Genomic DNA, 13,570 nt, shown 5'->3' with positions numbered 1-13,570 from the left:
AAAGAACCATGGAGCCAGGCAGAAGGAGGGAAGAATTTGCCAGCCTCTCTGCTGAGGAAGGAGGTTAGACACCCAGGAGCAAGGAGCTGCTGTGGTCTTGGGCCTTCTTGGGCCTTCTTGGGCCTGACTGAGAAATTGCTCATGGGTGAGCACCTGATAGGAAGGGTAGGAGAATAACTATGGAAAAAGCAAACAAACCCTGTTTGGAAAAACGTGTGTGGAAGGTTGGAAGCATGACTGAGAACATTGTGGGTGAAAAATGAAGAGAAATGGGAATATATATAGTGTGAAAACACCATCTAGCTCTCAGCCAAGTGGATTTAGTGGCTGAAACAGCTCTCTATTGCCGTTTTGAGACAAGATACCTCAAAATTGGGGATCTCTCAACAATACCAGAGTTATCTACCGATTCTTGCCTTTCCTGTCGGTAGTCCAGTGTTCCTGAAGACAGAGGCTGTGGGGAGGGATGCTTTCAGGCTGGCACCAGTTCCCACCAGCAAAAGGGAGAAGTAATTGGTAAGATAGAAGTGATGAAATTCTTTAGAGAAAGGAACCCCATCTTCCCCCTTTGTGAAGCCAGAGTGAAGACTGGGCAAGGAGCGGCATTTACCACAGACTTCAGAAATCATCTTTCAAATGCAAAGAGTTTTTAACCCCAGGCCCATAGACTAAAAGGGAAGTTAGCTGGAAGGATGGGATTGCTCTTTAAAAAGGAAATGCTGACAGAACAGTCCTGAATGGTGCCCCAAGGAGGAAGGTGATGGGACTCTGGGAGAACTGAGCCATCTGTGTGGCTACATGGGCTGCTGTTGTGTGAGCGCAGATGGTGGAAGACCATGCTCCTTATGTGGAAAGGGGGTGTGTGTCACGGAAGGCAGATTGAGGAGTGGCCTGACCCCTTAAGAGGAGTGTCAGGAAGTACAGTGGCCAGAATGTGCTGAGGCTGGTGGAAAATACTCAAGACAATAAACGTCTTTTATATATTCCCGGCGAGCATGAGAAGGAAGTGTAGGCTTACAACTTCGGGTACATAGCTGGTGACAGAGAGCAGCCACTGGGCCCCTGTCGTGTTGGGAGGAGTGAGCTGGGGAAAGACCGCAGCGTGTGTGGTTAGGAAAGGAGGGCCAGCCAGCTGCCTTAACCTGAGTCTGAGCCATTCACTCCCTGCCGAACACCTTCACATATGCTCACAGAATGCCAATTTTTATGCAGTTATGATGGTTGAAAGAGGACTAAAAGATCAGAGACAGGCAAAAAGTCCAATTTTTCAAAGAGATTTTGGAAACGATAAACGCATAAGCTTGACGTTAATTTTGGACAGCTCTAGAGCAGATTATTAGAAAGATGGTTTGGGAGACTAGAAAGGCAAGTGATGAGCCTTGGGAGGTGGGGGTGTCCCTTTGGCTTTCTATAAAGCAGTTCAGCCAAATTAATAAATCTGGATTTCTGCAAATAAATGATGGTATCTCCTGCAGCTTCTTGGACAGATCAGAGGGTCGGTTTTTGATTTAAAGTCATCCTGAAGAGAGGGCACTGGGGTAACTGCGCGTTCAATCTTTTTATCAACCACGTGGATCAGGGATGCCACATTGTGATCCCCTGGGTCCCACTCCCAGGGATTGATTTAACTGGTCTGTGGTGAACCCAGTTGGGCTGGGGCACCCCAGGTGTATCTGGTGTTTAGTTAGAGTGGAAATTCTCTGATGCAGTTGAGAGACTGAGGTTATGGGCACCGACCTGGGCTCTTCTGCAGAGTGCTTGCCTGAGTCTTAGAGTATGTGAACGACCATACATCCTCCTTTGCTGATCAGTGGACCAGCAGCATGGACATTGCCTGGGAGCTTGTTAGAAATGCAGAGTCTTGGGCCCTATCTAGGACCTCCTGAATCAGAATCTGTACTTTTACCAGATTCCCAGGTGATTTGTATGTCCATGAGAGTTTGAGGAGCTGATCTGCAGCACCTCTGTGACTGGGAGAAGGGGATGGAGTTGGAGAAGGGGCAGAAGTCAGTCTTGATGAACAGGTAGAGAACTCCAGTTGCCAACAAGAATAAGGAAGATGACTAATCCATTTCTTTACCTGCAGGCCAGGGAGACAAGATCCTCTTGAGATTTACTTCAGGTTTATTCTTGTTCTTCTGGTGCCCATTATTTTGTAGTCTAGTGAGTTATCAATAAAACCCTTTAAGTTTGTGTGTGTGTGTGTGTGTGTGTGTGTGTGTGTGTGTGTGTGTGTGTTTAGAATAGTCAGGAAAGGGCTCTCAGAAGATGTCTGCTGCTAAGCAGCCTGACTCAGAATCTTGGAGCCCATGAGAGAGTAGTAGTTGGTGGTGGTTGTGAAGAGGAGACGTGTGTTTATAGAACCTTGGGTCTTATGGGAGGGTCTGGAGACTTATGGAGGAGAAGGCATGTGTACCGTCTTCAGAAGATGTAGGTAGGGAGTAGTAGGTGTGTCAGATAGATAGGTGGGTGGGGTGGCGTGCTTATGGTGGCAGTGCAGGTATTAAGTTGAATGGTAGAACAAGGGGTTAAGGAGATTGGGGCAGTTTAGAGCAATGGGCTCCAACCAAACTTGATGGAATGTAATCAGGGTACATCTAGGGTATTGTGCTTGTTTAAAAAGAGAAAATGCACAAGCAAGGAACCCTGGTTTCCTAGCAAGTAAGAAGAGCTGAAACTCTAAAAGAGATGTTGACAGCCTATCTCGATCTGTCAGAGTGGCCACATGCAGGATGACTGAAGGAAATGGCTCTGCCGCTTGGAAATGAGGAATGCTAAGGTAAGTCTTATGTGAAAGAGGGAGTGAATTTCTATGTGTAGAGGGGTGTGCAGAACTTTTGGAAGTGCGTGGAAGTTATAAGCAGGGATATTGAACCTACGTTAGAAAAAAAAGAATCGTCTAGGGGCGCCTTGCTGGCTCAGTCGTTGGAACATATGACTCTTGATCATGGGGTCATGAGTTCAAGCCCTACTTTGGGCATAGAACTTAATTGGAAAAAAAAAAAGAGATAAAAGACAAAAGAATCATGTAACATTTACAGCTATTCCAGAAGTGGAGAGCCAGGCCTGAGAGAGGAGTGCATTTCCTGTACCTGTACCTGTACACGTCTGGGTAGAGGCTGGGTATTGACTGGCAGGGGTTTTATGAGGACTTTCTGTATCAGGTGGGACTTCTATGTTTGGTGTCTCTTGCTAAGACCGTAGAGTATAACATCAGGTCTGTTTTTGTATTCCTTAGACAACTACATTGCAGAAGAAACACCTCTCTTAGGCCGTAAAAGTTTTTGGTCAAGATCTAGACAATCGCAGACCTAATCGCAGACCTAGGTTGGAATAGAGTGTGAACTTTCTGAAACTTTCTGCCAATTGGTATGTGACTGTAGAGGGGTGTGTTTCTTCAGGGGAGAGGGTCAGTGATTTTGTGCAGATTCTCAGTAGTATTCATGGCCTCCCCAAATTTAAGAAATATGCCCTACCTGAGCTGTCCAGTATAGTATTCATTAGCCATGTGTGGCTGTTTAAATTTTAATTAAAATGAAATAACATTAAATTCAGTAACTCAGTTGCACTAGCTACTTTTCAGTGGCTAGTGTCTTGGGTATGGGACAGCACAAGATATATTTCCATTACTATGAGAAGTTCTATTGAACATGGAGTTTCCCTGTGATCTCTGAGCCCTCACTGAAATCTGTATCTGGGTTGAGGAAAGCGTGGTTTCTGTTGTCTGCTCTCAGAAGGATATTTTGGATTGGGATCCCTGTCCCCACCCTAAGGTAAGTGGTGAAGGGTGTGGAAATGAATAGTGCTTTTCCTGGCTTCTAACATACGCTGAAGCTCATTGCTTCTCCTTGAGGGCATGGGCCATGTTTTATTTACCTGCCATGGGGAAAGAATAACAATAGAAATGTGGTGGGGCTCCCCCATCAAAGGCTGTCTCTGAAGCTCCCTAGGGAGAAGTGGTCTCTAACGCCCACAGTCTTGACCAGCGGCCTTGGTGGACCTTGTCCATGTTTACATCTAGCCCTGAGCCTGTTGTCTCCTCTCAGCGTTGAGCCTCTCATTCTGGAGAAGGCAGTGTGGGGACCAGGCGAGTTGGAAGACCACATCAGGGGTCTCAGGAGTTGTCACTACTTCCACGCCCTCCTTCCCATCACTTCTTTGCAGCTCCCTTGTGGGTTGAGGGCAGATGCTCAGGAAGAGAGGTGTTAGAAAGGAAAGGCACCTCTTCATCTTCCTTGAGCTGTGCTGCAGCTCAGCTGGCTGTTCCAGGGAGAGGCGTTCAGGGCTGCTGCGTGGGCCTCTACCTGAGTGTGGCCGTGCAGGGTGGAGGCTGCTGGCACACCTGGAGTGGACACACCCCTCTGTGGCCTTGTCTCCTGGCATTTGCATAAGAAATCTGATAACCTAAGTTTGTATTGGTCTTTGAGGGAGGGAGAAAAGAAAGCGGGCAGGCAGCTCATTGTAGGGTGACTGGCTGGCCTTCCGGTGACCCCAGGTCTGGGGGTTGCCTGCTTGCTTCAGGTTGCACAAGATCTTCCTGCACTGCTGGCTCTGACCTGTACAAGAGCCAAGTGCAGTATGCCCTACCTCCCCATACCCGTCAGGGAGTCCGTGGACAGAGTAGTGTACCTATCACTGCTGGTCGGGCAGCAATTCTGGATTTTCCACATGGAAGGGAAATTATAGTGGGCAGAGTCATTTGGGGGTATGTGCCAGACTGCACTGTGCCCCATAGGCCCCCACCCCTCCTCATTACTGCCAGAGGAAGCCTCAGGAAGGGTGTGGAGGTGCCGGGTCAAAAACGAATACTGAGGCACTGGACTAGATTCTGTTCCACTTCTGAGCCATTCGTGCAGGAAGGACCCTGAGCGGCTTGCTCTTGACTTTTCTCTTTTTATTGATTGCTCTGCTCTTCAAGGGTAAGGATTCATGCCCCAGTAAGGAGTGGGGTGTTGGGAAGAGCTAAGTGCTAGGACAAGGAGGAGAGGCACCTTCCCAGAATGTTTCCTTGGTCCCGGGCCTCACAGCGTCCCCAGTGCGAGGGGGAGGGCAATTCCTCTCTCTGGCATCGGCCACAGTTTTCAGTGGTGGGGGGATGGGCAGGACGTCCTCTGCTTTGACTTGTAGACCTGCGAGCTGCCTTCCCAGCCTGATTCAGAGAATTGCCTGGGACTGGCTGTGCGCAAGGCACGCGCGCGCTTGGAGCCTCAGCTGCGGGTAAAGAGGAGGTAGCGCTTACTCCGTCCTTAATGAGCTCACAGTCTGGGGAGGGAGACAAGCATGGAAACAAATAATTACAGTACGGTGTATCAGGGCTATAAGAGAGGGACGCCTCCAAGGCAGAGATGAGCCTTACTTACCTTTGGGCTCAGTGGGGAGGGGAAGGGACAGATTCTGAGAGTTTCAGTGTAGCGATATGTGAAGGACAAGGGGGCTTCCAGGAGGAAGGGAGAAAGGGAGCATTGTCCCTGAGCTTGAGGTGTGTAGAGATGCTTCTTGAATGCTCATGGCTGGTGGCAGGGTGTGGAAGGCTGCGGACAGACAGCAAGGGGCCACCTGAGGGTGTTCCCAGGTCCTCCGGGTGAAAGGTAAGACGCGCTTTGTGTTAATTCCTCTTGGAAGTCTTCCACGGGCGCTATCCACAGGTTTCTAAACCACTCGGCATTCCTGTCCCACCTCTCAACCACCTCTTAAGGTCCGTGTTGTTTGCCTGGATCCTGGAACATTTGGTGGCCCAAGGCTGTTGTATTTGGGGTGGGGGAACCCAGATGCGGCTCGTAGACTGCAAGACTTTCTCACAAGCATCTAGGAGGGCGGGCAGGGTGTGGGCAGAGCTACAGCTGCTACCTGTTAGCTGGGGTGGGGGAGGGGGCAGGTGCATTCTGTTTGTTAGTATGGAAACTTGTGGTGGGGTTGTTGGCTGTTCTGATAGTATTCCCTCGGACATTGCTGGGTGCATGGGTTCAGTTTGTTTCGCTGCATCTCCAGAAGCACCTTTTCTCCTCCTCTCCTTCTCCTCCGCACACTGCACACTCCATCTCCTCCTCCTCTTCCTTGTGATTGCTGTTGACACAGACTTCCGCTGCCAAAGCTAATTGTGAGGCCTGATCAGTGAATGAAGGCAAAGGCAGTTCCCATGACAACCGCAAAGAGTTTCAAATATAGGGGATGATGTGTGTGATGGGCTGCAATTACTTGGGTGGAAATTGATGCGTGGACACCGGGGACTTCAAACATAGGCTCTGAAGGTGGAGGGGGTATTGGGTTTCTTTGGCAGGATCCTTTGTGTGATGGAGAGGGAAGGAAACGAGGGTGTGACTCCCCCACAGTTGACTCCAGGTGCCTTCAGTGTGCGCAAAACCCCTCAGGGGCTTGGGGAAGTCACGACTCCAACCATTCTGGTTGAGGAGGCAGGACACCCAGAGGGAGAAATATCGGTAGCAAGTGTCAAATGAGAAACATTAGAAGTGCTGTCAGCTGGCAGAGGACTGGGGTAACCCTAGAAGGCTTCCTGGAGGAAGTGGGTCTTGAACTGAGCTTTAAAGGAAAGCTTTGTGGGGAATGACCTCATTCAGGACACAGCTATGCCAGAGAAGTCTGTCTACCTCCTGCCAACTCTAGAAGAGGTAAGTTGATACGAAAATCATAGAACTACACAGAGCAGCCCCAACTGTATCACTGCAAGTGAAGGGGTGGCAAGAGCCCTGCTCAGTCATTCTCTCACTGTGTGACCTTAGGCAAGGTGCTTGGCCATCCTGTAAACTGATTTTTCTTATCTTTAGAATGGGCATGAATAACTCCTGTTTCCCTGGTTTGTTTTGAGGATTAAGTAAGAGATGATACATCATGTTCCAAGTATGGGGCCGTACAATGAGGTTGATGTTTGTTTGACGTTCCTGTACAGGCTCCTGAATCTATGTCTGGATGTGTCCCCATTCCCTAGTCTTTGTGTATCAGTGTGGTTTCCGGCCTGTGGGTATCCGTGTTCCTGAGATTCTCAGTATTGGGTAATTTGTGTGTTCTGAGAGTGAGTGAATCCATCTGCCTCTCCCCAGTGGGGAGGGCTGTAGCCCCATTCCTCTTGCTGGGAGTATAGTGGGACTGGGGTCATGATAGAAAGTGGGGAGGAACCCTCAGTCCCCAGGGGTCCCAAGTACCTCTGGGTTAGTCCCTGAGAAGACCAAAATGTAGAAAGGCCAATAGAGATGGGAGATAGTTGATTGTATTGTGGGGGTATGGTGCGTGTCTCTGCTGGGAGCATGCACCTTTGTGACTCCTTAGAGCCCTGGCATTCCAGTGTGGGACAGAGATGGAGGAGCAGGTGGACTGCCTCTGGGACTCTGGGCTATTCTAGAGTATCTGCAGGCTGCTGGGGGGTGGGCCAGGACCTGTGGGTGGGGTAGGACTGAGTTAGCAGTGGGGTGGGAGTGGGGGTCAAGCAGTCCAAATGGCTCTTGCAGGCTGGTGAGGAAGATATGTGCTGGCTGAGACTCAGCTGTAGTTTAGTTCTAGCAGGTCCTGCCCTCCCATGAGAGCAGGTGTCCCTCTGATCCTTGGGGACCTCAAAGGGAAGGTCAACCAGGAGAGTGGCATCTCCATTTCAGTGCCCAACCCCCTGTCTCTCCTCCCTCCTTGCCTAGAAAGTCAGCTCAGCACATTCCAGCTCTGTGCAGAGCCTAGTAAAGTGGGGAAGACAGGGCCCCCGCCCACGTGGGGAAGACCGCCGTGTAAATAAATAACTGCACTTGGTTGTGACTGGTGCTGGAGGAAAGCTGTGCACTGTGCTGTGAGGCCCCTGGAGGAATGGGGCATACTCACAGAAGCTAGATGAACTGGGAAAGCCTCAGAGGGAGGTGACAGTTGGATGAAGCCTTGCACCAGGCTGGGGGGTGGGGGGGGGGTGGAGAAGGGGAGGGGAACTGAGTCAAGGAGCAGCTTCAAGAAGTCTCTGAGGCATGAAAAACATTACAATTCTCAGACCCATAGTTTGAAGGGAAGTGGTTAGGTTCAAATGACCCTATCCCTTTTTGCATTTCCCCAGGATTGGCAGAGAGAGGGATTAAAGAACTGGACTGAGAAAAGCATAGATTGGAATTCTAGCTCACTGCCCACCAGCTGTGTGTTGATGGGCAAGTAACTTAACATCTCTAAGTCTGCTTCTCCGTTAAAGATGAGGTTGTGTGTGGAATAAGTCCAATGAGATGCTCCTACAGCGTAATTGGCACAGGGCCTGGGACGTAGCAGGGGCTTGATAAACTGTGGCAGCCGCAGCAGCAACAGTATTAATTGTTACTGTCCAAGCAGTGTTAGTCACTCTTATTCAGCAGCAGACTGTGTATGGTGTGGGTGGGCGGGCCAGGGGTTCTGGGGACCAGAATAAAGGAAGGACTTCACTTGACTTGGCCAAGGTAAGAGCTACGGGGCGCAGAAGCCGTTTTCCATCTTGAGCCATGGCTCAGGACACTGCTCCTTGCCTTTACCTTGTTACCTGCCTTGGGGAGGAGCCCATGAGGGCTGCCCTTTATCCTCAGGGGTGAGGCCCCAGTGCAGTGCCTCTTTGGAGTCTCCTCACCAGAGGCCAGCTTTGCTCTCTCTCATCCCATTCTGAGTATCTCCTTGGGGCCCCGTGGAGGGCGCAGCAGTTGGGCATCTATGGTGGAGCGGATAGCAGAACACATCACTGAAACAGGGGCTTTCACAGATCCTAACTAGTCCTACCAGTCACTTCTCCTCTGTGACCTCAGCTTCTTCATCTGTAAGATTCTCAAGAAGTAGCAGCTGCATTTCTTCATAGAATCCTCCTGGCCGCGCATGAGTTAGCTACTGTTTGTAGTTCCATTTTACAGAAGAGCAAAGTGAGGCTAAGACAGGTAAAGTAACACCACCAAGGTGCTGCAGCTAGGTCGTGATGGAGCTGTGAACCGAACCAGATGTGTGAGCACCAGAGTCTGTGGCAGTCCCCTTCCCAGGAGGTGGAAACTTTGGGGTGTTCAGCTACAGGGAGGAGATAGGGTGAAGCAGGGTGTGCTCAGGGATACCCAGGAAATTAAATCCAGGAGTGGTTTGTAAGACTTTGCTCTCCCCATTCTGTTCTCCTGCTGCCCTTTTAGTCTCCAGGGTGTTGTAGGCTTCAAAGGCTCAGAGTCCAGGAACTGGAGGCCAGAGTTTTTTGGGTCTGGGTCACCTCCCCTCCTCAGCCTTTTCTGGGGATAGAAAGTCCTGAGGTCTGGGGAGGCTCTGGGGCCTGGAGGGCCACCTTCATCCATGACCTTTCTGAGAGAGGAGGAAACATCCTAGTGGTGGTAGTGGTGGAGGAGGCTGTCTGGATGGGGTGGGGTATGTTCAGGCATGAGGGATGAGTGATCTAGGGTGAGCTGTGGGTGTTGGTGTGTATGGGGAGGGCAAGGCTGACTCCATGAGTCTGAGCCACAGGCAGTGTGGGTGGGCTTCAAGAAGTCTATTTTCTGAGGTGGGCGCTAGAGGGAGGGAGGAGGAGGACTGTTTAAGGGTTAAGAGTCTGGTCTTTAGAGCCAGATGAACCTGGCTTGGAGTCCCAACCCTGCTGTGTTCTAGCTATTGTCACCTTGGGTAAGTTCCTTTACTTGCCTTGCCTTGTTTCCTCATCTGCAAAAATGGGGTAAAGGTTCATAGTGCCAAGGCTTTCTTCTTCTTCTTGGAAGATTGCAGAGGCTGTCACTCCTCCGGCTCTCTTCTCCTAGCACCTGGCACCGGCCTGGCTGCCGCCGGGATGAGGCAGTGTGCTAGTGTTCCTGGGCTTAGAGAGTGGCTGGAGGGGGAATCCCACCAGTGCGCCCCAGCTCGACCTCAGGCGCAGTCTGTTATCTCGGACCCCGGAGATGCAGGAGACGCCCTGGGTATTACCTTCAGGGTCCCCTACTCGGGAGGAAGCGGGGTGCCCCGGGATCCCCGGCAGGCCTGGGAGCGGCGGCGGCAGGCCTGGGCAGCAGCCAGCGCAGCTCCGCGGCACCCTTGGCGGCGCCCCCGCCTCCCGGCTGGGCAGGTCCAGCCCCCGGCGGCCCTGCCCCCGCCCGTCGGGCCACGGGGATTGGCTGGCGAGCGCGCCGCCCCCTCCACACAAGCCTCGCCGGCGGCGGGGAGGGGAGCCAAGCCGGCAGCTGGCCGCCGCCTCCTCTGCAGTGCCTCCCTCCGTGTGCTCCGGCGGGGATAATGGGAGGCCCGCCGGCCGATGCACCAGAGGAGGCCGGCCGAGGTAGAGCGGGCAGGGCGGGGAGGGACGAGGCCAGACAGGACGCAGGAGGAGGGGCAGTGCCCTCCTGGATCTCTGGAGGGTGGAAAGAGGAGAAATGAAAACAAAAACACAGGAAGGCGAATGAGCAGATCCACCGAGAGTCTGGGCGGCAGCTGGAGGCAGGAAGATGGTCCCTGCTATCCTTTCTTTCCGAGGCCCCCTCCCTCCCATTCTCCTCCTTCCCCTGCAGTGGTGCTGGGGGTGTGCAGCAGAAGGACTTTGCTTCTTTGCTGGTGTCAGCCGGGCTCATCAGTCTCTCTGGCTTCTTTTGCAGGTGGAAATAAAGGCTGGTGAAGGAGCCGGGCCGTGGGGACAAGGGGCTGCTGTCAAGGTACCTTGTGTGTGTGCGTGCGCGCGCGCGCGCGCACACACGCGTGCGTGCGTGTGTGTGTGTGTGTGTGTGTGTGTGTGTGTTTGTGTGTGTGTGGTGGGGGTGAAGTGTTTGACTGGATTGGATAAAAATAAAGGGTCTCCTCTGGTGATCCCTTAATCTCCCACTGTGTGTGTAGCAGCAGCTGAGGGGGAGGGGTGGCGGGGGTGTGGGCGACCAATGAATTCTCAGGCCTGTGTGGGTTTTGTTTGGATTCTTTTTGCTTTCTCAGCTGGATGGTTTGGGTGCAGTTGGGATTGGGTTTGTTGAACTGTTTTTTTTTTTTTTTTTTTTTTTTAAGACATGCAACCCACTCCCCACCCTGGCCTCTGGAAATCTCTCGAGAATGTCCCTGGCGCTGCTGGGTTGGTTAGCATCCAACCTGCAGAAATCCCGGGGGGGGGGGGGGTGTTCAGGGGGAGGGGGGATTGTGCTTCTGTGTCTGAAGCTGATAGGGTGTCATTAGTCATGCTGCTGTCACCATGGAGATGGCTGGAGATGAGAGGAGGTGGTGGGGGTGAGGATATTTTGGGTAGGGTGGGGGCTGATGCAATATCATGACTGGGAATCCGGCGGGCGGCTGTTACTCTGTGCAGATTGGTGTCTGGGGGACTGGGAAGGGAATGTTACCAGGTGCGTGGGAAGCAGAGAAGGGGGCATTGAGCTTCTCCATGTGATCGCCTGAGGGCCAGGACTCGGGTATTTGGGGCAGGGCAGAATCTGGTGGGGGTATCAGCCATTACTAGGGAATACAGATGTTCCTCTCAGATTGGCAAGGACCAGGATCAGTAGGTTTCCCTGGGCTTTGCCCCTCTTTTCAGGGCCAGGGACCCGCTGAGTGTTTGGGATTACTCAGCAGTATCCTCTGCTGGCCCAGGGTGGAGAAAACTGAGCAGGAGGCAGTTTCATGTGGCTGCCTCTCAAGTCCAAGCAGAGAGGCTGGGGAAGGAGTGCTGGGCAGGGGCAGTATGGAGGGGACTTCTCCTGGGAGGGAGGGATCCTGTCCCTGCCCCTGGCTCAGCTCTTCTTTCCCCTTTGGCCCATGGAGCCTATGGGGAGCTGGGGGAATCAGGTTGCTTGGGTAGCAGGTAGGCGAGCTGCTGTAGTCCCTGGACGCTTTTAGACTTTGGTCCCTGGAAATCCTCCTCCCACTTCCTGGGAAAGCTGTGGGAAGCTCTCTGGAGGTGCTGGAAGTGGCACCCTGCCGCCTCACTGCCTGGGTGGGGACGCTGGCAGGGAGGGGCTCTGCTTCCCCACGTGGGATGGGGGCTCCTGGGTGAGGCTGCTGGGTGGATCAGGAGCCAGGGTGGTTCCCTGGACTCCTCCCAAGGAACTTGAGGCAAGGAAGTGCTTAAGGGAGAGCATACATTTTGCTTCTGAAACCTGTTCTGGGGGAAGAAGAAGAGCCAGGTGGCATTAGCTCCCCTGGGGAGCTGGGCATGTCTTGGTGAGGCTGGGAGTAGTGGGTGGCCCCTGAGGCAAGCAGAGGGTGGTTGATACTGGCGGTGCTGTGGGTGGGGAGGAGAGAGCTGTGAGCTCACTCGCTCTCTTCTCCGGATCAGAACCCCCGGTTCCACCTCCGCTTCCTTCCCTGGCCTCCCACTGCTGACTGGGGGAGCTGTAATCACCGTGTGTCCTATTGAGGGCTGTGGGCACAGAGATCATGGAGTGCACCTGTTCTTCCCCCCCACCCTGGGGAAAACAGGACAAGGGGATGAGGACAGATGGGCTCAGGGCAGGGGGCAGCTCCCTCCTTCCTCTGTGTCTCCGGCCTTGTCAGCCAGAGCTTCCCTCTCTGCTGGGAGGAAGGACTGCTGGCAGGTTTGTTTACTCCCTGAAGCACCCCCCTCCTGCCTAGCGATGGCTTCTCTTCAGCTCTTTCCAAGTGTGTTCTCCGTTTCTCCCTGCCTGCATTCTGCTGGCCCTGCAGTGCTGCTGGAAGCTCCCAGCCTAATACCTCAACCTTTGGTGTTGTGGGCATGCGGCAGAGGCTACTTGCAAAAGCAGAGGAAGCCTTTCAAACACGTCTTCCTCCTTCCCTCAGAGCAGGGCCTGAGCTGGCTTGGTTTTTAAAGTTCTGAGATTGTGTCTGTGCTTGTTTTTATTGTTGAGTCGTCTGTCTGAGAATCCTAGCCTCCTCTTGGCTCGGCTTGGGCATTGCCAGAAAGCACTCAGATCTGACCACCCCCCTGCCAGCCCCTTTCCTGGTGCTGCCTTTCCCCCACATGGAGTTTTCTTAGGTGGCCAGTTGGGTGCGGTCCCACATACCCAGATGAGGCAGTCTTATCAGATCCTCTTCCCTCAGCAGGTTGTGGTGTAGGAAGATGTGTCTGGTGTGTGAGCTCATTCTGAGTTCAGGCCAAGACTCTGGGACATGGGACGAGGGGGTGTCACATGTCAGAGTCTGTGCTCCCATAGTATGGGTGCGAGATGGGTAAACTTCATGGGTGAATGGTATGCAGCAGGAGGTGGGAATGTGCTCATCTGCTGTGCATTCAGTCCCGCCAGAGTTTCAGGAATATCCATGATGTAGGGTGTGCGTAAGTGATGCCTCGCACAGGCATAGAGTTGAGCTTGATAAACGCAGTTTGTCATTTAACTGGCTAGTATGTTATGTGTGTGTGCCCATGATATCCCGAGGAACATGCCATAGCACACACTGTTGCCACCACCTCCTTCTTGGCAGCCTGGACAGGAGTGAGTGCCCAGTGCCGAGAGCTCCAGGCCACCCTGCTTTCGGGCTCCCACGCTGCTCCCACGCTCTGCCCCATGGGAATCCTCAACTGGCTGAGGATGTCTGGAAACTATTTTGGGACTATGCCCGGGATCTCTGCCTTCTGTCTCTCCTTTGGACCACTGCAGAAATCCCCCTTTGTTGAGGATTTGTGATCCACACACCGTGGGTGATTCGTACTAGATCTTTCTTGCCT

General features: G+C 52.7%; 1 protein-coding gene across 5 annotated transcripts in view; it reads left to right on the top strand.

The window, feature by feature from the left end:
- Positions 1 to 13,570, top strand: part of TET3 (tet methylcytosine dioxygenase 3) — a 105,817-nt gene that overhangs the window by 6,395 nt on the left and 85,852 nt on the right. For 3 of the 5 annotated variants that reach the window (XM_060657371.3, XM_060657379.3, XM_078444614.2), the window contains exon 3: positions 10,545 to 10,601. The exons of 1 other annotated variant lie outside the window; for it this stretch is intronic. In XM_060657371.3, coding sequence (XP_060513354.3) covers positions 10,545 to 10,601 — 57 coding nt within the window. Of the gene's footprint in view, positions 1 to 10,096; positions 10,232 to 10,544; positions 10,602 to 13,570 lie in introns of those variants that run through there. One more of the 5 variants, XM_060657396.3, reaches the window with a different exon arrangement.

The sequence above is a fragment of the Panthera onca genome, chromosome A3, assembly GCF_046562875.1.
Source record: "Panthera onca isolate mPanOnc1 chromosome A3, mPanOnc1 haplotype 2, whole genome shotgun sequence".
Lineage (NCBI taxonomy): Eukaryota > Metazoa > Chordata > Mammalia > Carnivora > Felidae > Panthera > Panthera onca.
The sequence above is the reverse complement of the archived record's forward strand: the minus strand, read 5'-3'. Positions and strand labels throughout refer to the sequence as shown.